Raw genomic sequence first — 27,383 nt, 5'->3', positions numbered from 1 at the left:
AAAATTATATTTCTATTAAAAAATTAGAAAAATACGTGTTATCGTATCCTGGATTTCATAAAAATCATGCATCATGTCACAAATCTACATGATACCCATGTATCATATCCGTATCCATGAGGCATAGTTTTTGAGTCCATGGGCTTTTGCTTGATCTTCACTCAAAAAGTGTAGGCACGTATGTGCAAAATTTTGCTATTACCAAACCGACAATAGGGTCTGTATTTCCAACACTATCTGAAGCCTCAGCCACATCCACTATGATCACCATCATTAATATAAAGCCTTATCCCAAATACATGGCTGAGGTTATATATATATATATATATATATATATCCTTCAACCACATCCATAAAGGATATGTTTTGGACAAACATCCCTCCTGCAAAGAATGAACATAAAGAACATATATTACGAGCCCCTAAATTCAATGAGCTTAGATGTTTGCACATTGTTTTTTACTTTTTCTATGGCCAGGACATCCATTATATTAATCAACGTGAACTAGCATGAGCTAAAATGGATACTGGCAACGAATTATTATCAATCTGTTTAGACTATCATGTTCACAACCATAAGATACAAGCAAAGGGCACTCACCCATCATTAACCAATACTGACTTGGATACTTATCCCCAACATAGAAAGTAAGCTACATGCTAAAGCATTTGAGCATGACTCTTACAAGATCAGACTTGCTTCATGGTTTGACACTCTCTGTGCTCTCTTGGAGTGATGTGATCGTGTCTGAACCATCGGTTTTGTAAGATCTGTACCGCGCAAAAATTTCGGCGACCATGAGAAATGCAGTGATAACCACAAGGTCCTTGCCTGCACACTGCTTGTTGTGGATAGATGTAGTCCCTGTCTGTGGTCCATTAGACCAGAACAAGTGGTCCAAGAGGCTCTGTCCTCCCTTCTCCTTGGTGAACCTATCTGCTATGAACTTTTCACTTTCATTAAACACTCTAGAGTCTCTCATAGCCAAGGGCTGGTATCCACACAGAAGCTCCCCCTTCTTTACCCCATACTTGTAATCATGGGACTCAAGCTCAAAGTCTTGCCGAGCTCGTGCGAATTGAAGCGGCACTGGCGGGTTAAGACGTAGCACTTCGTAAACAGTTGACTTGACTAGGTCCATGTCTTGCACAGCTTGGAAGCCTAGTTGACCGGCATGAGCTTGCACTTCACGAAGGACCTCCGAGTGTAGTCTGGATTGTAGGTCAGTGGTGTCTTTGCTTATGGTGTTGAGCAGATTAGAGAGGAAGGCATCGAGGCCAGCGAATGCATTGAAGCCTATGAGGTAGATGAGATTGTGCAGAATTTCGTCTTCAGATAAGCCGTATTCCACCTTAGCTGAATCTACAATCGGTTTGGCTGTTGCAAGGCAATAGGTTGATCAGATAAATCACATACCATGACAGAGATCAGCCGAATAATCATTATGATCGAACAGTTCAACATGTCTTTATGTAGCTCACACACTAAATCGTCTTCAAAAGCGTAGTTTTAAGTATTTTTTCTCATGTCTAACACCTTAATTAGATGTGATCTTTAGATTTTGTTTAGTGGGAACCAGCTTTTGGATCGGATCTGACTTATATTTAGATTTTTTCGGTGATCCAAAATCAATGGCTATGAAGGTATCAGTCTTTTTTTGCTCAGAAAAAAATATTTTTCTCGTCCAAAAAACATGATCCAAGAGTCGATTCTCACTAAATTGAGCATGCTAAGCACATCTAACGGTCGAGATCTAACATAAAACACATAAAACCTATAGGGCAGAACGAGAAATGGGGGCCTAATATGTTAATTTCTCACTCACACACACACACACACACACACACACACACACACATATATATATATATATATATATATATATATATATATATATATATATATATATATATATATATATATATATATATATATAGAGAGAGAGAGAGAGAGAGAGAGAGAGAGAGAGAGAGAGAGATCATGTCTATGTGTAAATGAGTTTGTTAGGGTCTTTGGGCATTATAGCATGGTTCTTTTCTCTTTTTTTTTAAGAAAAACGCATTTTTTTTAGTAGTGTAGCGGTCAATTTTTCAAGTCCTTAAAAAAATCCTTGCGACACATTTAGCATCTATTTTTTTTTGTTAGTTAAAGACAAAAAGAAGATCAAATCAGGAGCATGAGTAGAAAATTGACAAAAGGTGTAGTTTATGTCCACTACATTCTTGGAAAAAAAAGAACAGGACACCAACGAGGTGGTATCCCATGTGGTAAGCGGGGTCCTGTGTCAAGCTGAAGCCCAGGATCGAATCCCTGCCACATGGGGGCGGCCGTTGTTTTGGTACAGGTCCACCTAACCCAAACTTGCTTATTAAAAATAAAGAGAACAGGACAAAGACAACTTGTATCAAGATTCCTTTAGACGTCAGCACAGCAGGGTATCCGAGGTAGAGAAACATATTGATTCTGTCTACCTGCAAATAGCTGTAAGACCATTGAGCAAAATCCTTCTTACACAGCTCTATCGTTTGGCCAAAACCCAGCTTTTTATTAAACAAAATGTAAACCGCATCCAACTTTTTGTTGCTGCAAATAGGTGATATATATATTGTGGAAATGAGAACCTCCTCAATGGAAACCCTCTCCTAAGCTCCCCAATAGATTTTTTTTCTTCAAAACTCTGACCGTACAAACAAATGTGTTATGATTTACTATAAATAGACACTTGGATCATGAATTTGGATAGAAAAAATGGTATTTGGAGCTTAAAAAAATTATGATTATTCAGATGTGTTTTACATGCTTGATTTTATATGAATCCACTCTTGGATCATTGTTTTTTATAAAGTTTAAAAATCGACATTCTAAGATTTTCATAAATGTTTAAGAGTTAAAAAATTATGTTTTTTATAAAAAAAACCTGATCTAAGTATTGTTCTCTAGTAAATTAATCATGTAAATATCTCACGATCAAATTTAAGAAAAACATGGAAAAAACCTTAAAAACCCTGTTGGCTGGTCGGTTACCCATAAGAGTGGCTAGCAGCTACCTTTGGGGATTTGCAAGAAGATAAATTAGAAACAATAACTGCATTTACGAATAGCTAATGGTGCATGGTGAAGGTGATTGTGCATGGTGATGACATTAAAAGTGATCATCAGGAGTGTATATAGCATTTTGTTTGTTAATTATCTAGTGAGAAAGAGAAAGATTTTAGCGCTGATAGTCAAAACAAAAGGATCCTGATTTTGGGATTTGGGAGAAAAATGCTCAAGAGATGAATCTCTCTCTAAAACAAACTGCAAAACCATAGCAAGCATGAGGTGGAGTTGATAAAGGAAAAATGAGTGTACCCTCTTTCTTGAGGAATTCGTAGACCTTCTGGTAGTCGCTCTTCACCACCAAAAAAGGATAACGGAAAGAGTGCAGGAATATTTCTTCAAACGGCTGAGGTAGAAGCCCTGTCTTAACAGTGGGCAGCAGCTGAAGAGCCGCCCACTTGCCCATAATGGACCCTCCCTTCTCTGCCATCTCTGGATACGCCGAGGGGTCAGCTCCAGCCAGCACCTTGCACAAGAACTCAAACAAGCATCTTTGCAGAGGCACTTTAAATGAAGCCTTCCCTTTCTCCTTCACTTCCTTCTCTAATGTGTCAAACATCTTCTGCAAGCACTCATGCAACAGAGAAGCCCAATTTCTTGAGCTCTTCTTCAGTCTATCCAATGCAAAGCTCTTAAGAACTGCATGTTTTTGCTCCGAGGTATCCAAATAAACAAGACAACGATACCCTCCTGAATAGCTAACACTAGGCATGTAGCTGCCGCCGAGAACGTCCTTCTTCTCGACGAGCGACAAGTCGAAGAGGGTCTCGAAGGATTTACAGTCGGTAATGGCGATGATCCTCGGGTCGACGTTGATAAATGGGTAGGAAGGGGGGATGTTGGTTCGGAAGACAGTGCTCTTGTTCTTGGCCGCTCTGCTTCTGAAGAAGGTGTCCTGGCCTTGAAACCAAAAGTAATCAAGCCTATCCTTGAAAGAACCAATAAGTGGCAACCCGTAGGTGCCTGGGATGCTCTTCATTGGTAATGAAGCGTTAGTCATCATCTTCTTTGTTTCTTCTCTTCCTGCTCTTCTATATTCAATTTATAGTATGATTGGGGGCGGCTGAACTTTGGTAAAGATGGGCATGCATGGACTTGTCAAAATATCTTGTCTCTATCAGACTTGATGAGTTGAATGGGTTGCCTTGGTGGCTAGCGGGGGAATTGAGATGAAGGTGCCAGATAGCTTTTAAAGGTGGATCACGGAAAACAAGGTAGTCTTGGTCAAAGTAGGAAAGATGTTGATAAAGTGATACAAATTGAATAAATTAGAACTATGTCTTTCACCATGTCAAAGGAGAAAAAAATTCTTTTAAAGAGAGTTTTTCTAAAAAGTACACTTTTTAATAAGAAACATTCCTTTGTGAATGAAATTTTTTTACCAACCGGAGTTGTGCGATCCAACATCTTAGATGTAGTAGATAAGATGATCCATGGGCTGATATACAAAATGGTATCAGATGGAAGAAGATGGTAACACGTCTCAGAGAAATTTCCGAAAGAATAGTGGGTGGGAGGATGGAGACCAACTCAAAGATAACCATCGGTGATCAGGTTGACTCGTTTGTTTAGCATATGAACAGGAAATTTTTGAAAACCAATCTCTACGGGAGTAGCAAGTTTCTTGCGTACGTACGTGCTTCTAACTCCACGACATGTTAATGGAGAAGGCAAAATTCGTGAGTTGTTGTAATGGAGATGGTCAAGGATGTAGTTTTTACAAACTGAAACACGTTACATTGAGTGTGAAGTTGATTGCATGTGCGTACTCTTTTCTTATTAGTCCATTCTCTTCCTTTGATGCCCCCCCCCCCCCCCCACACACACACACACACACACAAACACGCTGGGTGCATGTTTGGGGGTCCCAATGAGCGCCATTGGTGCTCATTTGGCTGTTCGGGTGTGTACGGAGGAATATCTTGGGACCCAACCAAGATATTCCTCCGTACACACCCGAACAACCGAAAGAGCGCCAACGTGGCACTCATTCTGACATCATACAACCTGCTCTCATTTTTAGGTCTATGAAAATGTAGTGACCACCCACTGATAACCCAGCTGTAGGATAAATTTTTTTTTTTTTTTTTTGAAGATTAAGCTGGAGTTAGGCAGACCAGTACCAATATAATAACCAAGAATCAATAGAGTTATACAGACTCCCCTCCCTATTTACAACGGAGACTGGATTCTTGGGGTTTATCTTTCCATGAGTGGTTAAGGCCTCTCCTTGCTAACTTGGCTAGGACTCTACACAAAAATGATGAATTATAGTATCTAAAAACTATACAACACATTTACAAGGTGAGACTGGAACGCCTTAAAGTTTTTAACTTATAGAAACATAGAATTTTAACCTTAATTTTTTTTTTGAAATAGCACAGCAAAAAAAAATTGAGTTTTAAAAGGTCGTACAATTTTCGTGGGTTACAAAAATGAAAAATATATTTGAAACAAAATTTCAATTTATAACCATAAGAAATAAAAACCATTCCATACATTATAAATAAATCAGAGTTTATACATCATTAAAGGCTTAATAAAATATCTCATTAAAATGAGACACTTAATAATTGATTTCAAGGTCCGGAACATAGTTAGGAAGGTTTGGATCAAGGCTCCGCTACGCATCGCGCTCTCGCACTGCATCATTCTTCGTTACCTCCGCCCCCATAACAATGGGGTCAAACTCTTTTGAGCAAGTAAGCAAACTTAGGCATCATACATTATGATAAAAAATCAAATATCTATCATATTCTCAGATATATTCTCAGATATGCAATATCAATATGACTAATATGCTAGAAATATGAAATGACATTCATAAGCTTGATAACAACATCACTAGCATGATCATAATTATGAGATATCCATAGGAATCATAATCTTACAAATAACAACTTAATCTCAAATAAATTACATGACTTAGCAGGGTTAGTATTAACTTTCAATAGGCTTACTTTTCTAGGTACGCAGAGAAAATTATCATTGCGTCAGCTAGAGTATACTACGGTATTCATTATGCAAATTTATATATTTATCCTTGTACCTACTGATCGGATCCCAACCCAAGTTGTGGCCTTCAAAGGACCGAGAGATGATCAGTGCATAGATACATTCGGATTGCAATCTCTATCGCTGCAGCAACTAAGGTCTACCCTTGGGCTGGTGACCTGGACCTCCCTAACTCCAAGTGACAGAGGTTTGAGGACGTCGTGCTCCTCATTTTTCAAGTCGTTATGACATGTAGTTTAAATCTACATGTGGCAATTGTCACTCGAGGTTGTATCGTCAACCCTCTCTTAGGTGAATCAGTTTGTGAATTGGTGACGTGGGCGACTCTATCTTCATTATGGGTAATGTTAGTAGTCATGCTCTCATATCAGACGAGGTGATAAGACTTAATAATCACATACTCTTCGCAAGGCATATGTCACGACAAGGTCTATTCTCAACCCAAATCACGTGCCCCTTCGAAAAGCACCTCATCACTCACCACCAGTGGGTTGCAATCTTCTAACACTTCTGAAATCTCTCATGGGTCTTGCCTCCTTTGGTATAGTTGGAAACTGCAAACCGGTCCTATGTTCTCTTTAAATTGCAGAAGCTTCCTTCAAGCCCGTTTGAAAGAAGATTGCTCTATAGGAGGGCAAACATACTTGATACTAACCTAAGACTAATGTAGAAGACGGTCAAAGGAGATACCAAGAAAATCGGGTGGGCCTTTGGGACTATCCTCCTCCATCTGACCTTGATAGTCTTTATCATTAAACATGGGTATGGTTCAGTGCAGGGGGGTCTTCTATAGATGAACACGAGTCAGCTCTACTTACTCTGAATCATTGCTTTGACCCAGATGAACAGGCGTGCTCTGAATGACTTGCACAACACATGTACGCTGAGGTGACAGTGCATATGTCATCTTCTTTAGACCCAAGTTGACTACAAAGGACTGGAGGTGTGGTAATGATGACATGCACTGCCAATTCTGCTCCCGAAGAGCCATCATGTTTGGGCCCCTACATTGTCATTGCCTCCTCTGGGTATGTTTGATGACTTGTCCAGGGTTGGACGAAATGAAGAAAAAGAATGAAACAAAACATTGGTTTTGTTCGTTTGGTAACAATTGTTTTAAGTCCAATGTTTGTTTGGACCATACTCAAATGCTATGTTCCAAATGTCCATTGTTTGATGACAATGTGCAAACAACTTGGACAATCATGGATAATGGGTTTGATTACTTCGTTTGGATCGTATTACTCAATCCGTCCACTAATTTACATGTTTTAACAAGTTTATTATGGTTTTTTGCTCGGATATGGATTCATTACAAAATTATATCTAAAATCATGAATTTTTGCCCTGAATGTGGATTTGAAATTGGTTTTTTGCCCCAAATATAGATTTTTTCCCCGATTATGGATCTTGAATGAGATTTTTGCCTTGAATATGGATTTATTCTCCAAATATGGATCTCAAATTCGATTTTTGTCCTTAATATGGATCTTAAATTGGATTTTTGCCCCAAATAGGAATTTTTGCCTTGAATATGGATCTCAAAATGGATATTTGCCCTGAATATGTATTTTTGCTTTGAATATGAATCTCAAATTGGATTTTTTTTCCGAATATGAATCTCAAATTGGATTTTGCCCTACATATGGATTTTTGACCCAAATATGGATATCAAATTGGTTTTTGCCTCGAATATGATTTTCAAATTGGTTTATAGCAGCACAATATTGTCATCAACAACATTTAGTCTTCAGGCGAGTGGTGGAAGAAACCACATGTATTCATGTGTTTTCCCCACAAAGATTGATACGTACAAACCCTCAAAAAATCATAAATTAGAAGTATCTCAAATATGTCTAACATATATTGGCATGTATTCTAGTTAGTACCCAAATTAGTTACCAACTAAGAACCTAATCGATAGGTTAATAGAAACACTTCCTTAATGAAGAAAAACAATGTCGGCCATGATCCTGAATATACTTGTAATACATTTCAGTCAAACAATATATTGATGCTATGTAAACAGGGTAATTAGTTGTCATATATGGTGCCCAATGCTGACTAAATATGAATTGTTTATAGAAGCAAACTATTATACAACCTCAACACTTTTAGCATAAAATTTGTAGTTTCAAGAACTCACTTAAGATAATAATCAATTTCTAGCAAGAGGTGCATGAAACCCCACAACCATGTTTACCACAAGAGAATCAAGGAGACATGATCAATTACAAACATTACTAAAGACAAACAAGAATTACAGGGAAATAGCCCTGAAAATTGATAGCAAAACTACTTTAGCAAGGTGATTATCGGTCAAAGTTCAACCTCCAAGAACGACTTCAACTTAGCATTATGAGCTTTATTGGAGACCTATCTTAACTGGACAACCTACAAAATGTCAACAAAAAATTACCTCAAGAAAAACATCCTCAAGCTTGCCTTAGAACACACACACACACATGTATATATATTATAATGTTAGTTGCACCCCTGCACCCATGTGACATAACTCTAAAGTGTCTCAATCTAAATTGGATATGAAAGGCTAACTATAAAATGAAAAACTTTTCATGTAGTTATGAGTTTGTTCTTGTAGAAGAAAATAGTTGGTCCTAAAGCAAACAACAAATTTCAACAGTTCTTGAAGAAGAGCAAAAAATACTTTATAAAAATGAACCTCTACATAAAGTTAGTCTAAAGAAACAAAACCATAAAGTAATGTGAGGGAGAAGTTTTTCCAATCTGAAGTTAAGTTGCAAGTGCCACTAAGAAAGGGTCTGTGCAAGCTGCCCTTGTTTACATATTCAATAGTCAAAGCTGCTATTGGTACATAGCAACAAACTAATTCCTAACAATCTGAAAAAGAAAACACAGATTATACTAGACAAGATTTTTTAGCCAGTTACACATGGATTCAATCAAGAGTAAAGACTATATGCAATTAATCATGAAAGAAAATACTCAACTAAAGTATCAACTCTTAAGCTATAAACACATGAAAGAACATACCAAGGACATAAGAGAACTAAGATAATTTATCGAATTTGCAAGTCTTCTAACCTAAAAACACCAATATTTAATCCTAAACACCAAAAAATATCTTGAGTTAGCTATCATTATCCTTCCTACAACCCAAAATACCTTAATTAGTATCCAGTAGTAGGTATCTAAAAAAAAGTTGCAAAACCTTCATAAACTGAACTCAAATATTATAATGCAAATATATGTCAGATATAAGTGCTATTTGGTGCCATGACATGAGTATTGCTAGTATCATGATTGCTTTTCAAAATAAGAGTTTGAGAGTGAGGCTGGTACAACATGAGTATGTCAGGTATAACATGGTTATTTTTCAAAAGATCATAAAGGTGTAGCAAAAGAACCACGCTAAGGGGTTCAAAGAATATATATTGATCGCTGGAACATTTTAAGACTCAAGGGTGATGCTTTGTTCAATGATTGAATTATAGAAGAAAGCCACCCCTACTCCATTTGAAGTCTCCCTCTCCTACAATACCAATAATATGTGCTTAAGAAACAAAATTATAAGTAAGAAAATAGGAGAAGCATAGTAAAATGAGTCTGACAAATAAACCAATGAAGTTTCACACATATTTAATTTGTTGTAGCATGTACTCACATAGGGATATACCTAATCTTTTTGAAAAATTCCTATTGATGGTATCAAGTCTATAACCATAAAACTACGTAAGCTAGAATTACGGGAAGTCCAAAGTAGGATAAACACAGTATTCAGAATGATGGTTTGATTAAGTAACGTACCACATGTGTGCCTTGCACTGATCTAAAAAGTTAAACACAATAGATTAATTCTCATAATAACCCCAAGAAATTCATCGGAGATACAAAAAAAAGAACTCCTATTCTTTTTAAGAAAATTTGTATCATAAAAATCCTAGATCGACAAACTTCAAAGAGCTCTCCATCTCATGCATCACACCACAAACAAAAATGCATACTCACAAACCATGTAATCGGTGTTGATGAAGGGATCATTGATGACAACAAGCTCGACACATGAGTGACGAGACGCCTAATCCTTTTGAACCCTATATTTCAACAATCCATCCATTTATCATTTCTCAACAAAAATATGAACCTCACCGGTGCAGATTGGAAGTCGGCAAGAGAAGAGGGTTCAGGCAGAACCAACAACGATCTTTCGGTGCCACCACCTAACCACCCTTGTTGCTTCCACCACCCAACACACATACAGAGAGAGGTTTCCTTCTGAATCCACTCAGCACCAACACCCAACCAACCTCACTGGCGTCAAAGCCCCTCCAAAGAGCGAACCCACCATGGTCAGTCGAACGATCAAGCAACGATCTTCCAACGAGGTTGGTTGAGTGGTGGTGCTGAGTGGAGGTGGATCGATGATTTTTTTTAATGTTTCCTCTGTCCCTGTTCCTTTAGTAATAGGAGGGAGGTTCAAAAATTATATATTAACGTGAACGTGGTGGACAACGTTCAGGAGGTGGATCAAAAATTACATATTAACATGAACGCAGCGGAAGCACGGAACATCATCCACCGAGTCCAATGTTTGTTGAAAATCATGTTCTCAACGTCTTTTTGGGATGAGCCATCAATCATAACCTCTAGGAATGCCCTTGGCAGGACCTCGTGTCGTGTCTCTCTTGTTGTGAGACCCCTCCTTTGCCCGAACCGCCATCTCCGACTGAACTCCTCCTACAGTTCTAGTGATTTGGGGCTGCCCCCTTTTGTGCCTTTTTCATCGATTGACTAAGACTTGCTCCCTTATCGCATTCTTGAGCTACTTCTCAGCCCTGACTTCTTCATGTATCATTCTGCTACACTCTGTAATGGATTCTCCTTTCGGGCAGACTGGTCATTGCCCATTACTTGAGACGGGGCTCCTCTTCAGATGATACTTTGAACTTTTACCACTTCAGCATTTCCTTCGGCCTGCTCTACCTCCTCTTGCGGTCACTCCACTTTCATTGAGTCTACTGCTCTAGCCAATCTCATGGGGGACTCTTCTATTTGCAAGGCCATGAAACTGCTACAGTTTGAGGCTTGCCCTTTCCTTAGGTTCCTTTGCATAGCCTTTCTCGCTTGCTTAACCCTCTGCCACCCATCCTCTGATGCACCACCCTCCTCTTCACTGAGAATGTGCATTGAACAAGCACTTGAATTGTGGGATATCGAGCCACAGATCATGCAAAACCTGATGTTTCCTTCGTAGATAACCTCTTGTTCTGCCACCCGACTGCCATTCACCAAAACTTCCACTGAGGGGTGGGGATGAAAATCCAGAGGAACTGCAATTTTTAGCCTTGCAAAATTGATTCACTCCTTTAGTTTAGTCACTTGATCAACTTTCATAAGCTCACCTCTCAACACCTTTGCAAAACCAGCAAAAAAGTCCATCATCCACAATTCTGCAGACAACTCTAGTAGACAAATCCAGATGGGAACAACCTTGTTTTCTAACTTGATCGGCACTAAAGGTCGCCATGGATTGGTAACTAGTGAGAGTCTTGCAATGTGCCAAGCTTCCAATATGCCAAGCCCCCCTGCGTGTGACGACATCTAGTGTTGGATGCGTATGAGGATAAAGTCCTTATCAAACTTACCTCTATATTAGGAAAATGGCTTTTAAGATTAGTGTGTTGTTTATGTATTCTCTTGTTCTTATCTGGTGGCTTCTCTTGTTCTTATTCGGTGGCTTCCTTTTCTTGTTGGGGTGTTAGTTTTTTCCTTTATATAGGGCTTCTTCTGTAACCGTGAGTGCATGAAATAATATACTGGTTGTTAGCCTCTCTTCATCCGTAGATGTTGGCACATTGCAGAACCACATTAAATCATTGTATCTCTTCATGCGTGTGGTGTGTGTTTCATAACATGGTATCAAAGCATGTTTTTGATTCTTGGTAAGGTTCATCGTTGGTTAGCATCCATGACTGAAGACGGAAGAGCTATCACCGATAACACCATGGGAAACTCGACGACTGATATTGGCAAAGCATCATTTGCAGACGCTAAGGTTGGTTATCATGATCAAAATCATCTTCTTAAGATTATTAGTACTCTATTCTCTAAAATCAATTACTTGAGTTGGGCAAAGGCCGTCAAACTTTTTCTAAGTGGTAAATCCAAATTTGGGTATATCATTGGAAAAAATGTGAAACCAGATCCCTCAGATTCCACCTATGAAAAATGGGAATCTGAAAACGATATAGTCATGAGTTAGATATTAAACTCTATGGAACCGGCCATTACTAGAAGTTTTTTGTTTATAGATTCTACTCAAGAAATCTGAGATGCGGTTAAAGAAATCTATGAAGAATAGTTCAATCTTGCAAGAGTATACGAACTGTAGCTGGAAATTGCTAAATACACACGTGAAGACAAGCCCTTTAGCATTTACATTGGCACTCTTAGGGGGGTGTGGGATGAATTACTCCAATATCGTCCTTCAACTGGAGATATTCTTGAAAATAAAAAATGTCTTAAGGAAGACAAGGTATTTAAAGTACTAGCTGGCCTTGTCCCAGATTATGAGAATTTGTGAAGCCAAATTTTAATGACTACGCCTCTGCCAATTTACAACACCGTTCGTGCCATGATTCAACGGGATAAAACTCGTAGAAAGGTTATGAATCCAGGTCCTAAAATTAAGGAAGAGCAATATGAATGGATGGCATTTCAGGTCAATTTCAAGAAGCGTCAATCTATTGAGACTTCCAATAATACCGCCCAAGACCGATCTAAGGCAAGGCCTAAAATCAAATGCATATATTGCAAAAAATTGGGCCACTCCAAAGATCGGTGTTGGGACCTTGTTGGTCGACCTAACTGAGATAAGGAGACAGGTATAAAAAAGAATTTGGAAAACTTTGTCACCAAAGAAGATCTGACCCGGTTCTTTGAGCAAATGGTCAAGACTAACATATCCACCACCTCTCCAGTTAGTGATGTTCATGCTTATTAGCAAGGTAAGGTTCATGCATGTTTTTCATATCTTTCAAATAATGAATGGATTGTAGATTCCGGGGCCTCCGACCAAATAACAAATTGCTGCAATAGTTTGACGAGTATAAACAAACCCGTGTACACTGCTGATGGATCCATCATGATGGTCGCTGGAGAAAAAATATTAGGCTTATCAATCAAAATTGTGACTCTAAAGTGCTTATTGTTCCTAAACTTGCTGTTAATCTTATATCCGTGAGTAAGATTACAAAGACTCATGATTTTTTGGTTGTTTTCTCCTCAAAGGATGTGGTTTTTCAGGACAAGAAAACGAAGAAGGAGATTGGTAGAGGCATAGAACATGATGGACTATACGTCTTCAGTCAACCAACAAAGGTTTTCTTAAGTTGTGCTCAATCCAGTAATCTTTATAGTCTTTGGCACTCTCATCTTGGACATGCTTTTGCTAGAGTTTTAAAGCTTTTACTCCCTGAACTCTGTCATGATAATTTAGTGTGTGATGCTTGCGAGTTTGCTAAAGCAACTCAGCTTCCTTTTTCAGAACTCCTCTACTAAAAGCAACATACTGTTTAAAGTTGTTCATTCTGATGTGTGGGGTCCAACTCTAGTTGACTTTGTGCTTGGTTTTAAATACTATGTTACATTCATTGAAGATAAATCTCGTGTTACTTGGGTATATTTTCTAAAACCTAAACATGAAGTAGCCAAAGTTTTCAAAAGCTTTTATAATCTTGTTCTTACTCAATATGAATGCATGATAAAACATCTCAGATCTGATAATGGAGGAGAATACATTAATGACATCCTTAGTGATTTTTTGACCCAGCAAGGTATATTGCCCCAAACCACCTATGCTGGAATTCTGCAACAAAATGGGGTTACCGAAAGAAAAAATTGGCACTTACTCAACGTTGCTTGATCTCTCATGTTTCAGATGAACATGCCCCAACAATATTGAGCATATGCTATAGCTACTGCGTGTTACATTAAAAACTGAGTCTCGAGTTCTAGTCTGGGAAATGAAATACCTATGGAAAGTTTGAGAAGTCGTAAAATGTCCATCAAATATTTGAAAGTTTTCGGGTGCAAGTGTTTTGTTCATCTTCAAGACATTCCAAAACAAGCTTGAAAAAAGAGTCGTTAAATGTGTTTTTGTTGGCTATTTGTCTTCAAAAAGGGGTTTTAAGTGTTTTGTTCTCATCACAAGAAAGTTGTACATTTCAAGATATGTGAATTTATTTAAAAAAGGGGCTTACTGCCTATGTCCTAGTAAGGGGGAGAATCAGCCGAATATAACTAGTCTCATACCTCAACCTTTTTTGCCTATTCTAGAGTCATCAACTGAACCTAGTCCTGATGGCCCAACTGACTTTTCCATTCAAGAAACAGACAACCCTTCCATGCTGAATCGTAATGTCGACCAGTCTATACCAAATCCCAATGCCGACTCTAATTATGTGTCTGATTCCAACCCAAGTCAAGCTATACCCCACTCTACTCAAGAGATCGCTAATATCAGGAGATCTTCTCGACCCACACGACCTCCTGTTAGACTTAAAGATTATTACTCTTATTGCACTACTGAAACATCTAAATCCCATTTTATAGAGTTTCAATTTGATTTTTCAAAACTATCCAAGCCTTATCAAGTATATTTGTCTAAGATTTATGGCCATCATGAACCATCTAGTTATACAAAAGCGTTTGAAAATTCCCGATGAAAAAAGGCAATGGATGACGAGTTGGGAGTCTTGCTGAAAAGCAATACTTGGACATTAGTCAAGCTGCCTCAAGGAAAAAGAACTGTGGGATGTTTCTGGATATATAAAATCAAATACAATAGTGATGATTCTGTCAAAAGGTACAAAGCAAGGCTTGTAGCGAAGGGATATACGCAGAAAGAAGGAATTGATTTTTCTGAGACCTTTGCTCTCGTTGCTAAGATGAGTTCTATTCGTATTCTTCTTTCAGTTGCTGTAATTAAACAATGGGGAGTTTATCAATTGGATATAAAAAATACATTTCTCCACGGTGATTTAGAAGAAGAAGTATATATGGACCCTCCACCTGGGTTTAAGTGTGAGGATGAAAAAGTTTGCAAGCTTCAAAAATCTATTTACGGTCTCAAACAATCTCCTTGAGCCTGGTTTTCCAAACTTAGCCAAGTCCTTGTTAAAATATGATATAAACAAAGTATTGCGGACTATACCATGTTTATGCATATTTCATCACAGAGCATTGTGATTCTGCTGGTCTATGTTGATGATATAATTGTAATAGGGAACAATACAACTATGATGCAAAAAACCAAAGAGGTCATGCATGAAAAATTCGAAATAAAAAATCTGGGCATACTAAGGTATTTTGTTGGCATCGAAGTGGCACACTCAAAAAAAGAAATTTTCTTATGTCAACGGAAATACACGTTGGACTTTCTCAAAGACATGGATACAATTAGGGCAAAAGCAGCAGAAACTCCTCTTGAAACTAACTGCAAATTAAAGAAAAGTGATGGAGAGGTTGTTTCAAACATTGAGAGTTTTCAAAGGCTCGTGGGAAAATTAATTTATTTGACTATTACTCGGCAAGATATCACATATGCGTCAACCACGATCCACTCATGTCGAAGCTGCTCACAGAATTCTCAGGTATCTCAAGGGAAGCCCAGGTAAGGGGATCCTTATGAAGAAAAATGAAAACCTTGATATTGTTGGATTTACTGATGCCAACTGGGCAGGTGACCCGAATGATAGAAGATTGACTATGGGCTTCTGTTCTTTTGTTGGTGGTAGTCTTGTTACTTGGAAGAGCAAGAAACAATGAGTTGTTGCTAGATCCAGTGTTGAAGCTGAGTATCATGCCATGGCAACATGTACATGTGAACTCATCTGGATTAAAGCGTTCATTCATGACATGGGGATAAAAATGATCCAACCAATGAAACTCAAGTGTGACAACATGGCCGCTATGTACATCAAAGTCAATCAATCCCATTTTTCATAAAAGAACCAAGCATATTGAAGTCGACTGTCATTTTGTGAGGGAAAAGATTCAAGCTAAAGAAATTGGCACTTCCTATGTAGGTAGACATGAACAATTAGCTGATATCTTCACCAAGTCCCTAAGTCGTGAGAAGCATCACAAATTGAGTTACAAGTTGGGTCAGATAGACATCTGCACACCAACTTGAGGGGGAGATTTTTGGATGCATATGAGGATAGAGTCCTTATTGGACTTACCTTTCTATTAGGAAAATGATTTTTGAGATTAGCGTGTTGTTTTTGTATTCTCTTGTTCTTATCTGGTGGCCTCTCTTGTTCTTATTTGGTGGCTTCATTTTCCAGCTGAGGTGTTAGTTTTTTCCTTTATATAGGGCTTCTTCTGTAATCATGAGTGCATGAAATAATATACTGGTTGTTAGCCTCTCTTCATCCGTGGATGTAGGCACATTGCTAAACCACGTTAAATCATTGCATCTCTTCATGCATGTGGTGTGTGTTTCATAACATCTAGCTGCTCTTTGAAGTTAGCCGTTATGAGAAAAACCTTATCCATGTAAGACCATAAGGTTATTCCTCTCATTCCAACCCAGAGGGTCTTCAAAGAGTCTATCATAAATCGATACTCCATGGATTTGTCGGACGTTCTCATGGAGAAGCCTGCTACCACCATGTACTGCATCAGAGCCATCATTTGTGCATCTCTATGCAGGGACAACGATTCTTGAATGAGGGTCCATTTTATTCGATCGGTGGACCTCAATGAGAAACTCCTGATTCAGGTGGCCTGTCGCCACCACCCCTGCCCATGAGCAATTGGTGGCCCCTGATACGTCTCCCGACTTCTCCCCTTGCCCAACACTAAGGCTAGGGTTTTCTTTACCTCTGTCTGGAGGTAGAGGAGGTCGCTCCTCAACCCCCATCACCATCCTCAGCATAATTGTTAAGGAAGATTAAACAATACTATGTGTCTTGTGTCCTTTGTCTTTTTTTATTTACGACAAAGAATCCTCACCAGGAACCAAATCACTTAATAGGCCTACCTTCCTGCGAGGTAAACTCGGAGTGCAGTCACTGACACCCAAGCCCTCATGGAGACCACCAGTTAAAGGCACCCGCACACCCAGTGGGAATCGAACCTCAGACCAAGGGTTCATCACCTTCTCCTCAAGCCCTCTACTACCCCAGGTGGATGTGTCTTGTGTCTTTTTGTTGTATCCATGTGACATAGGTGGTAAGAGTTCATTTACAATTATTTAACTAACAATATAGGTAGGGAAGATGGGCTGAATTTGGTACGGATGTTTGGTAATACCAAATTTGACTAATCGAAATTCTTTCAGTCAAATTCGAGTTAAGACTCCAACTTTGCATGTAAAAGTTCTGCACAAAAATTGAGAGCAATTCTTATAAAACAACAAATTTCACTAAAATTCATTAAAATTATCATATTTAGTTTGGATCCAATTAAAAGTATTTCTTGTCAATGGTTGAATCAAACATTATCATTTACAACAATTAAGGAAAATTCAAATTCCAAAAAATACCTAAATTATTAGTGATAATAAAAAATACACCTAGGTTTAGAAATTGTTATACACCTAAACCTGTGATTAATTAATCAAGCTTACCTTTCTATCCGTTTAATTTAGGTTAACACTAAGCCAGTTGCGTTTTGAAGATAAATTTACCTATTTACCATCACTTCATTTTCTTTTGGTTCCTGTCATTTTTCTCCTAGGTCCACAACTTTTCAACCATCCTAACTAGAGACTGATCCATACTACTAACTTGATCCAAAAAATTAGGTCGATCCATACTACTAACTAGATCCAAAAATAAGGAGGGGAGAAATTTCTTCCTCCAATCCATTCAAACCAGATTTTAAAAACTAGTAAAAATCAAAAGAAAAGCTCACACAAAAACTTGAGGAAAATTGAAAGTAGGGTATTTTCATTAACCTTAAAAAAGGGTTAAGGTTTGCTATAGTCGTTTGTATGTGCAAACTACTTAGCAAATGGGTTAGAATCCCATTGTTTATTTTTTTCTCATATCTAACACCATATGTGATCTACATGTTATGTTTAGTGGGAACCGTTCGTAACGCTTGAATCTGACGCATATACATGTTTTTTTGATGATCCAAAAATCAATGGCTATGAAGGCATCAAATTTTTTTGGCTCATAAAAACATGTTTTTTCATAAAAAAACATGATCTAAGAGTTGATTCCTACTAAATTTAGCATGTTGAACACATCTATGAGGTTAAATTGTGTCAAAAGAATTCACATCATGAGATTAAAACTAGATTGTAGGTACAATCGATTATACCAAATATAAACCCCTAAAAATACTCTATGTTTTTTTATACATAAAACCCCTACTTGTATCATTGGGTGCCCCATTTCTTAATTAAATTATACTTTCTTTTCCTAATTAAGAAATCTTGCTAATATTTCAAAAAAATATTTACATAATTAAGCAAGTTACATCCAAAGCATCAATTTGGACTTCTGAACCATCTTCAAACTCTTCATGCATAAGGAGACAAATCCTACTGAGACTTCGACCGACCCGTTTGACTTACCAACAAGCATGAATATGCCCTAAAACATGTGAATGTTGTTGAAAGTGTAAACCCATTTTGGATTGTGAGTCAAAGTTAAGTGTTGAATTTGTCATTTAATTAAAAGTTACGGGTAGTTTTATCATGTGTCAAAATTTCATGAGCGAAATTGACATTTGCATATAGAGATGAAGCTTATGAAAGGGAGGTCAAAAGTTATTATTTATGCATAAGAGGTGTTTAAAAATGACTCAATTCTATATATACCTATGGCTGTGTATTTTGAGTATGATTGAAAGGTATTATCTAATAAATTAATGTTTTTGAATGCTTATGTCTCTTAAGGTATTCTTTATGTGAGATTGAGAACCCGCTCTAATATTTTATCTTTCATACATGGTACTTGACATGCCATTACATGTACTTTCTACTTTTAATATATTGTAAGTCATTAAAATTTTATGTATATACATTTTTACATGTTATCTCCATTAAAATTTAGAAAAATGTGTTGTCTAGTCCAAATTTTCATAAAAAATCATGTGTTATGTCTCAAATAAAAATCATACCCATGTATATATCTATATCCATGTGACAGTTTTTGAGTCCATGGTCTTGGATTCGATCTGCACTCAAAAAGTATCTGTATGAGGAAAAATTCACTGTTACCAATGAATAATAGGGGTCCTATATATTCCAACTCTAAAGCCTCGGCCACATCCATCATCAACGTCATCGATATGTAACCGTATACCAAATGCATGGCTTATGTTAGTATTATACTTCAGCGACATCCATAAATATCCATATAAAAACTTTCTCATTTCAAAGATTATTAAGCTTAAAAAGGTTCAGGCTCCTATAAGTTAGAGAACGAGATTGTCAAGAAGGTTCTATTCCAAACGGTGTGATTCCAAACTCACACGAGGACAAGCATCCAGAAGAGGGTGGAGTAACGTCCAAGCAATCTAAGGGATTTAAAAATAGGAAAGTTGACAGAATTATAAACAAGAAAGACTCCTACCTACATTTGTAAGGATTCTAAAAATAGAGAGGTTGTTAACGTTTTGCAGGGGATTCTAAGGTAACTCCAAAGAATAAGACAACGTAACGGAGTCTCAATATCTTGTAATGATTTTCAAAATACAAAGAAAACCCTTCCTCATGTTGTGGTTGCTAGGCTTCTGGTAGGGATGGCAATGGACCGGGTCGGGGGCAGGGGCGGGGGACATGGTCTCCACCCCCGCGCCATCTCAAGATTAAAACCTCCATCTCCGCACGGGGATGGATTTTAACCTCCACCCCCACCTTCATCCCCGTTTCATGTCCATCCCCGGTTCAAACGGGGATGAGGCGGGGCAGGGGCCCGTTTCCCCGTAGTCTATTGCCATCCTTTAGAAGGATTGGGGATGGGGCGGGGCGGGGCAGGGCGGGGCTAAGATGGGGCGGGGCAGGGAAAAGTGTAAGTCCATCACTGCCTCCATCCCCGAACGGGGATGAATTTTAACCTTCGTCCCCGCCTCCATCCCTGTTTCATACCCTTCATCCCCGGTCCAAACGGGGTGAGGAGGGGCCCGCTTTCCCCCGGTCCACTGCCATCCCTAGCTTCTGGCCAAAAATTTGGAATGAAAATTCACTCATGATTTAATTCTTTTAATGTAAATACACTACTTGAGACCTCAAGGGGTTGCCCACATGGTCTAGAAGGGAGGTCGCCTCTAAGGGTGTCAATGGGACCCGAAACAAACCCTATAGGGTCCGAGTATGGTGACAAATAAGAAGACCCGATTAAGACCTGGGTCCAGATCAGGTTCGATTAATATATGGACCCGGCTATAGTTTGTGAAATTTTATACCAGACCATGGACCGGCCGGAGTTCTGATTAAGACCTGCAAATTTTCAATGTAAAAATAATAAAAAATATTATTTTATTGGGCATGGTCGTGGTTTGGTTCATGTAGTTCTTATCGGGTACGGGTATGATTTCTCTTATAGTATACCCGATTAGGCCCAGGTCCGGACCCAAAACCATATCCAAAAATTTTATCCAAGTCTGGTTTCACTTTGATCTTAACCAAACCTGACCAGTTGACACCCCTAGTCTCCTCCAATCTTGAGTTAGAATATTCCTCGTGTGGGTGCACAGTGCACCTAAAAGGCTCCTTGGGGGTTGAAGTGAGTGTCACATCCATAAAGTTTATTAAGGATAACACGGATCTGGATAAAAGAATTCTAGAAGTTCATGGGGGACATCCAGATGAGGTTGATCTTCTTAATCACTCTCCAAATAAATCTGATATTCAAGATCAGTTAAAAAAGACTAATTGGAATAGGACTCCAGAAATATATGACAACAGGGCAAGTCAGTATCAAGAAAAAGAACAACTAGTCAAGTGGAATGAGGATCACATCCAGTCAAGTCAAGATCAAGGACTCAATCCTGACCATCCAACACAAAAGGATAATTATCTACAAAGTCCTAATTGTGTAAACCTCTGTGCATCTGATGTAGATAGAAATAAGGTCTCTTTAGGAGTCCCCAAAACTATATAAACCTGAATATATTATATAAAGGCCTTCTCTCCGCTCAGAAGTCGTTGAGAGAGAGGAAAAGTTCTTGTTCATGGTTGTAGACTGTCCATGTTATATCTTTGTGTCCATGTGTTTGAAATTGCTTATTTTATTTATTTTAATGTCAGAACCCTTTGATCCTACGATCGTGTGAAGTCATCCAGCCCTGTTCATGGTGATTTTTGTTATCCACTTGTTGGACGTTTCATTCAAATCTCTCTGTTCGTAGTGATGACTGCATAAAACAACACTGGTTTTCTTAAGTTGAATTTGTCATGACATATGCCTTGTGGAGAGTATGTGACTATTAAGTGTTATCACCTCGTCTAATATGAGAGCATGACTGCTAACATTACCTATAATGAAGATAGAGTCGCTCATGTCACCCGTTCACAAACTGATTCACCTAAGAGAGGGTTGACAGTACAATCTCGAGTAACAATTGTCACATGTAGATTTAAACTACATGTCATACCGACTTGAAAAATGAGGAGCACAACGTCCTCAAACCTCTGTCACTTGGAGTTAGGGAGGTCCAGGTCACCAGACCAAGGGTAGACCTTAGTTGTTGCAGCGATAGAGATTGCAATCTGAATGTACCTATGCATTGATCATCTATAGGTCCTTTGAAGGCCATGGCTTGGGTTGGGATCCGATCAGTAGTTACTAGGATTAATATATAAATTTGCATAATGAATACCATAGTATACTCTAGCTGATGCGATGATAATTTTCTATGCGTACCTAAAAAAGTAAGCCTATTGAAAGTTAATACTAACCCTGCTAAGTCATGTAATTTATTTGAGATTAAGTTGTTATTTGTAAGATTATGATTCCTATGGATATCTCATAATTATGATCATGCTAGTGATGTTATCAAGCTTATGAATGTCATTTCATATTTCTAGCATGTTAGTCATATTGATATTGCATATCAGAGAATATGATAGATATTTGATTTTTTATCATAATGTATGATGCTTAAGTTTGCTTACTTACTCAAAAGAGTTTGACCCCATTGTTATGGGAGCGGAGGTAATGAAGAATGATGCAGTGCGAGAGCGTGATGTGTAGCGGAGCCTTGATCCAAACCTTCCTAACTATGTTCCGGATCTTGAAATCAATTATTAAGTGTCTCATTTTAATGAGATATTTTATTAAGCCTTTAATGATGTATAAACTCTGATTTATTTATAATGTATGGAATTAGTTATAAATTGAAATTTTAATGGAATTATGGTTATAAATTGAAAATTTGTTTCAAATATATTTTTCATTTTTGTAACCCACGAAAATTGTACGACCTTTTAAAACTCAAATTTTTTTTGTTGTGCTATTTCAAAAAAAAATTAAGGTTAAAATTCTATGTTTCTATAAGTTAAAAACTTTAAGGCGTTCCAGTCTCACCTTGTAAATGTGTTGTATAGTTTTTAGATACTATAATTCATCATTTTTGTATAGAGTCCTAGCCAAGTTAGCAAGGAGAGGCCTTAACCACTCATGGAAAGATAAACCCCAAGAATCCAGTCTCTGTTGTAAATAGGGAGGGGAGTCTGTATAACTCTATTGATTCTTGCTTATTATATTGGTACAGGTCTGCCTAACTCCAGCTTAATCTTCAAAAAAAAAATTTATCCTACAGCTGGGTTATCAGTGGGTGGTCACTACATTTTCATAGACCTAAAAATGAGAGCAGGTTGTATGATGTGTGTGTGTGTTTGGGGGGGGGGGGGGGGGGGAGGAGGAGGGGGCATATAACCTTGCCCCCCCCCCCCCCCCCCCCCCCCTTAAAATGTATCACATTAGGCTTCAAAGGAAGAGAATGGACTAATAAGAAAAGAGTACGCACATGCAATGTAACGTATTTCAGTTTGTAAAAACTACATCCTTGACCATCTCCATTACAACAACTCACGAATTTTGCCTTCTCCATTAACATATCGTGGAGTTAGAAGCACGTACGTACGCAAGAAACTTGCCACTCCCGTAGAGATTGGTTTTCAAAAAATTCCTGTTCAAATGCTAAACAAACGAGTCAACCTGAACACCGATGGTTATCTTTGAGTTGGTCTCCATCCTCCCACCCACTATACTTTCGGAAATCTCTTTGAGACGTGTTACCATCTTCTTCCATTGTGGATCCCAAGATATTCCTCCGTACATAAACAGCCAAATGAGTGTCAACGTGGCACTCATGACCCAGGACATGCGGCCCCGTGTTCCGGGGGAAACATACAACCTGCTCTCATCTGGCACCTTCATCTCAATTCCATATTTTGACAAGTCCATGCACATCTTTACCAAAGTTCAGCCGCCCCCAATCATACTATAAATTGAATATAGAAGAGCAGGAAGAGAAGAAACAAAGAAGATGATGACTAACGCTTCATTACCAATGAAGAGCATCCCAGGCACCTACGGGTTGCCACTTATTGGTTCTTTCAAGGATAGGCTTGATTACTTTTGGTTTCAAGGCCAGGACACCTTCTTCAGAAGCAGAGCGGCCAAGAACAAGAGCACTGTCTTCCGAACCAACATCCCCCCTTCCTACCCATTTATCAACGTCGACCCGAGGATCATCGCCATTACCGACTGTAAATCCTTCGAGACCCTCTTCGACTTGTCGCTCGTCGAGAAGAAGGACGTTCTCGGCGGCAGCTACATGCCTAGTGTTAGCTATTCAGGAGGGTATCGTTGTCTTGTTTATTTGGATACCTCGGAGCAAAAACATGCAGTTCTTAAGAGCTTTGCATTGGATAGACTGAAGAAGAGCTCAAGAAATTGGGCTTCTCTGTTGCATGAGTGCTTGCAGAAGATGTTTGACACATTAGAGAAGGAAGTGAAGGAGAAAGGGAAGGCTTCATTTAAAGTGCCTCTGCAAAGATGCTTGTTTGAGTTCTTGTGCAAGGTGCTGGCTGGAGCTGACCCCTCGGCGTATCCAGAGATGGCAGAGAAGGGAGGGTCCATTATGGGCAAGTGGGCGGCTCTTCAGCTGCTGCCCACTGTTAAGACAGGGCTTCTACCTCAGCCGTTTGAAGAAATATTCCTGCACTCTTTCCGTTATCCTTTTTTGGTGGTGAAGAGCGACTACCAGAAGGTCTACGAATTCCTCAAGAAAGAGGGTACACTCATTTTTCCTTTATCAACTCCACCTCATGCTTGCTATGGTTTTGCAGTTTGTTTTAGAGAGAGATTCATCTCTTGAGCATTTTTCTCCCAAATCCCAAAATCAGGATCCTTTTGTTTTGACTATCAGCGCTAAAATCTTTCTCTTTCTCACTAGATAATTAACAAACAAAATGCTATATACACTCCTGATGATCACTTTTAATGTCATCACCATGCACAATCACCTTCACCATGCACCATTAGCTATTCGTAAATGCAGTTATTGTTTCTAATTTATCTTCTTGCAAATCCCCAAAGGTAGCTGCTAGCCACTCTTATGGGTAACCGACCAGCCAACAGGGTTTTTAAGGTTTTTTCCATGTTTTTCTTAAATTTGATCGTGAGATATTTACATGATTAATTTACTAGAGAACAATACTTAGATCAGGTTTTTTTTATAAAAAACATAATTTTTTAACTCTTAAACATTTATGAAAATCTTAGAATGTCGATTTTTAAACTTTATAAAAAACAATGATCCAAGAGTGGATTCATATAAAATCAAGCATGTAAAACACATCTGAATAATCATAATTTTTTTAAGCTCCAAATACCATTTTTTCTATCCAAATTCATGATCCAAGTGTCTATTTATAGTAAATCATAACACATTTGTTTGTACGGTCAGAGTTTTGAAGAAAAAAAATCTATTGGGGAGCTTAGGAGAGGGTTTCCATTGAGGAGGTTCTCATTTCCACAATATATATATCACCTATTTGCAGCAACAAAAAGTTGGATGCGGTTTACATTTTGTTTAATAAAAAGCTGGGTTTTGGCCAAACGATAGAGCTGTGTAAGAAGGATTTTGCTCAATGGTCTTACAGCTATTTGCAGGTAGACAGAATCAATATGTTTCTCTACCTCGGATACCCTGCTGTGCTGACGTCTAAAGGAATCTTGATACAAGTTGTCTTTGTCCTGTTCTCTTTATTTTTAATAAGCAAGTTTGGGTTAGGTGGACCTGTACCAAAACAACGGCCGCCCCCATGTGGCAGGGATTCGATCCTGGGCTTCAGCTTGACACAGGACCCCGCTTACCACATGGGATACCACCTCGTTGGTGTCCTGTTCTTTTTTTTCCAAGAATGTAGTGGACATAAACTACACCTTTTGTCAATTTTCTACTCATGCTCCTGATTTGATCTTCTTTTTGTCTTTAACTAACAAAAAAAAATAGATGCTAAATGTGTCGCAAGGATTTTTTTAAGGACTTGAAAAATTGACCGCTACACTACTAAAAAAAATGCGTTTTTCTTAAAAAAAAAGAGAAAAGAACCATGCTATAATGCCCAAAGACCCTAACAAACTCATTTACACATAGACATGATCTCTCTCTCTCTCTCTCTCTCTCTCTCTCTCTCTCTCTCTATATATATATATATATATATATATATATATATATATATATATATATATATATATATATATATATATATATATATATATATGTGTGTGTGTGTGTGTGTGTGTGTGTGTGTGTGTGAGTGAGAAATTAACATATTAGGCCCCCATTTCTCGTTCTGCCCTATAGGTTTTATGTGTTTTATGTTAGATCTCGACCGTTAGATGTGCTTAGCATGCTCAATTTAGTGAGAATCGACTCTTGGATCATGTTTTTTGGACGAGAAAAATATTTTTTTCTGAGCAAAAAAAGACTGATACCTTCATAGCCATTGATTTTGGATCACCGAAAAAATCTAAATATAAGTCAGATCCGATCCAAAAGCTGGTTCCCACTAAACAAAATCTAAAGATCACATCTAATTAAGGTGTTAGACATGAGAAAAAATACTTAAAACTACGCTTTTGAAGACGATTTAGTGTGTGAGCTACATAAAGACATGTTGAACTGTTCGATCATAATGATTATTCGGCTGATCTCTGTCATGGTATGTGATTTATCTGATCAACCTATTGCCTTGCAACAGCCAAACCGATTGTAGATTCAGCTAAGGTGGAATACGGCTTATCTGAAGACGAAATTCTGCACAATCTCATCTACCTCATAGGCTTCAATGCATTCGCTGGCCTCGATGCCTTCCTCTCTAATCTGCTCAACACCATAAGCAAAGACACCACTGACCTACAATCCAGACTACACTCGGAGGTCCTTCGTGAAGTGCAAGCTCATGCCGGTCAACTAGGCTTCCAAGCTGTGCAAGACATGGACCTAGTCAAGTCAACTGTTTACGAAGTGCTACGTCTTAACCCGCCAGTGCCGCTTCAATTCGCACGAGCTCGGCAAGACTTTGAGCTTGAGTCCCATGATTACAAGTATGGGGTAAAGAAGGGGGAGCTTCTGTGTGGATACCAGCCCTTGGCTATGAGAGACTCTAGAGTGTTTAATGAAAGTGAAAAGTTCATAGCAGATAGGTTCACCAAGGAGAAGGGAGGACAGAGCCTCTTGGACCACTTGTTCTGGTCTAATGGACCACAGACAGGGACTACATCTATCCACAACAAGCAGTGTGCAGGCAAGGACCTTGTGGTTATCACTGCATTTCTCATGGTCGCCGAAATTTTTGCGCGGTACAGATCTTACAAAACCGATGGTTCAGACACGATCACATCACTCCAAGAGAGCACAGAGAGTGTCAAACCATGAAGCAAGTCTGATCTTGTAAGAGTCATGCTCAAATGCTTTAGCATGTAGCTTACTTTCTATGTTGGGGATAAGTATCCAAGTCAGTATTGGTTAATGATGGGTGAGTGCCCTTTGCTTGTATCTTATGGTTGTGAACATGATAGTCTAAACAGATTGATAATAATTCGTTGCCAGTATCCATTTTAGCTCATGCTAGTTCACGTTGATTAATATAATGGATGTCCTGGCCATAGAAAAAGTAAAAAACAATGTGCAAACATCTAAGCTCATTGAATTTAGGGGCTCGTAATATATGTTCTTTATGTTCATTCTTTGCAGGAGGGATGTTTGTCCAAAACATATCCTTTATGGATGTGGTTGAAGGATATAT

General features: G+C 38.4%; 2 protein-coding genes across 2 annotated transcripts; one reads left to right on the top strand and one right to left on the bottom strand.

The window, feature by feature from the left end:
* Positions 1–538: 538 nt before the first annotated feature.
* Positions 539–4,130, bottom strand: LOC149827313 (fatty acid 13-hydroperoxide lyase, chloroplastic-like). Its single transcript, XM_090019275.1, has 2 exons — positions 3,353–4,130; positions 539–1,378 (listed from the first exon to the last, which is right to left on the bottom strand). The coding sequence occupies exons 1-2, from the start codon at positions 4,101–4,103 to the stop codon at positions 702–704; spliced, it is 1,428 nt and encodes a 475-aa protein (XP_089875401.1). The 5' UTR covers positions 4,104–4,130; the 3' UTR covers positions 539–701.
* Positions 4,131–23,584: 19,454 nt separating this feature from the next.
* Positions 23,585–27,176, top strand: LOC149827312 (fatty acid 13-hydroperoxide lyase, chloroplastic-like). The gene is made up of 2 exons (XM_090019274.1): positions 23,585–24,362; positions 26,337–27,176. Exons 1-2 carry the CDS (start codon positions 23,612–23,614, stop codon positions 27,011–27,013), a joined length of 1,428 nt encoding a protein of 475 aa, XP_089875400.1. The 5' UTR covers positions 23,585–23,611; the 3' UTR covers positions 27,014–27,176.
* The last annotated feature ends 207 nt before the right edge of the window (positions 27,177–27,383 follow it).

The sequence above is a fragment of the Nuphar pumila genome, chromosome 10, assembly GCF_984573655.1.
Source record: "Nuphar pumila chromosome 10, dmNupPumi1.hap1.1, whole genome shotgun sequence".
In the NCBI taxonomy this organism is placed as follows: Eukaryota; Viridiplantae; Streptophyta; class Magnoliopsida; order Nymphaeales; family Nymphaeaceae; genus Nuphar; species Nuphar pumila.
Note: the sequence above shows the minus strand (reverse complement) of the source record. Positions and strands in the feature narration are given on the sequence as shown.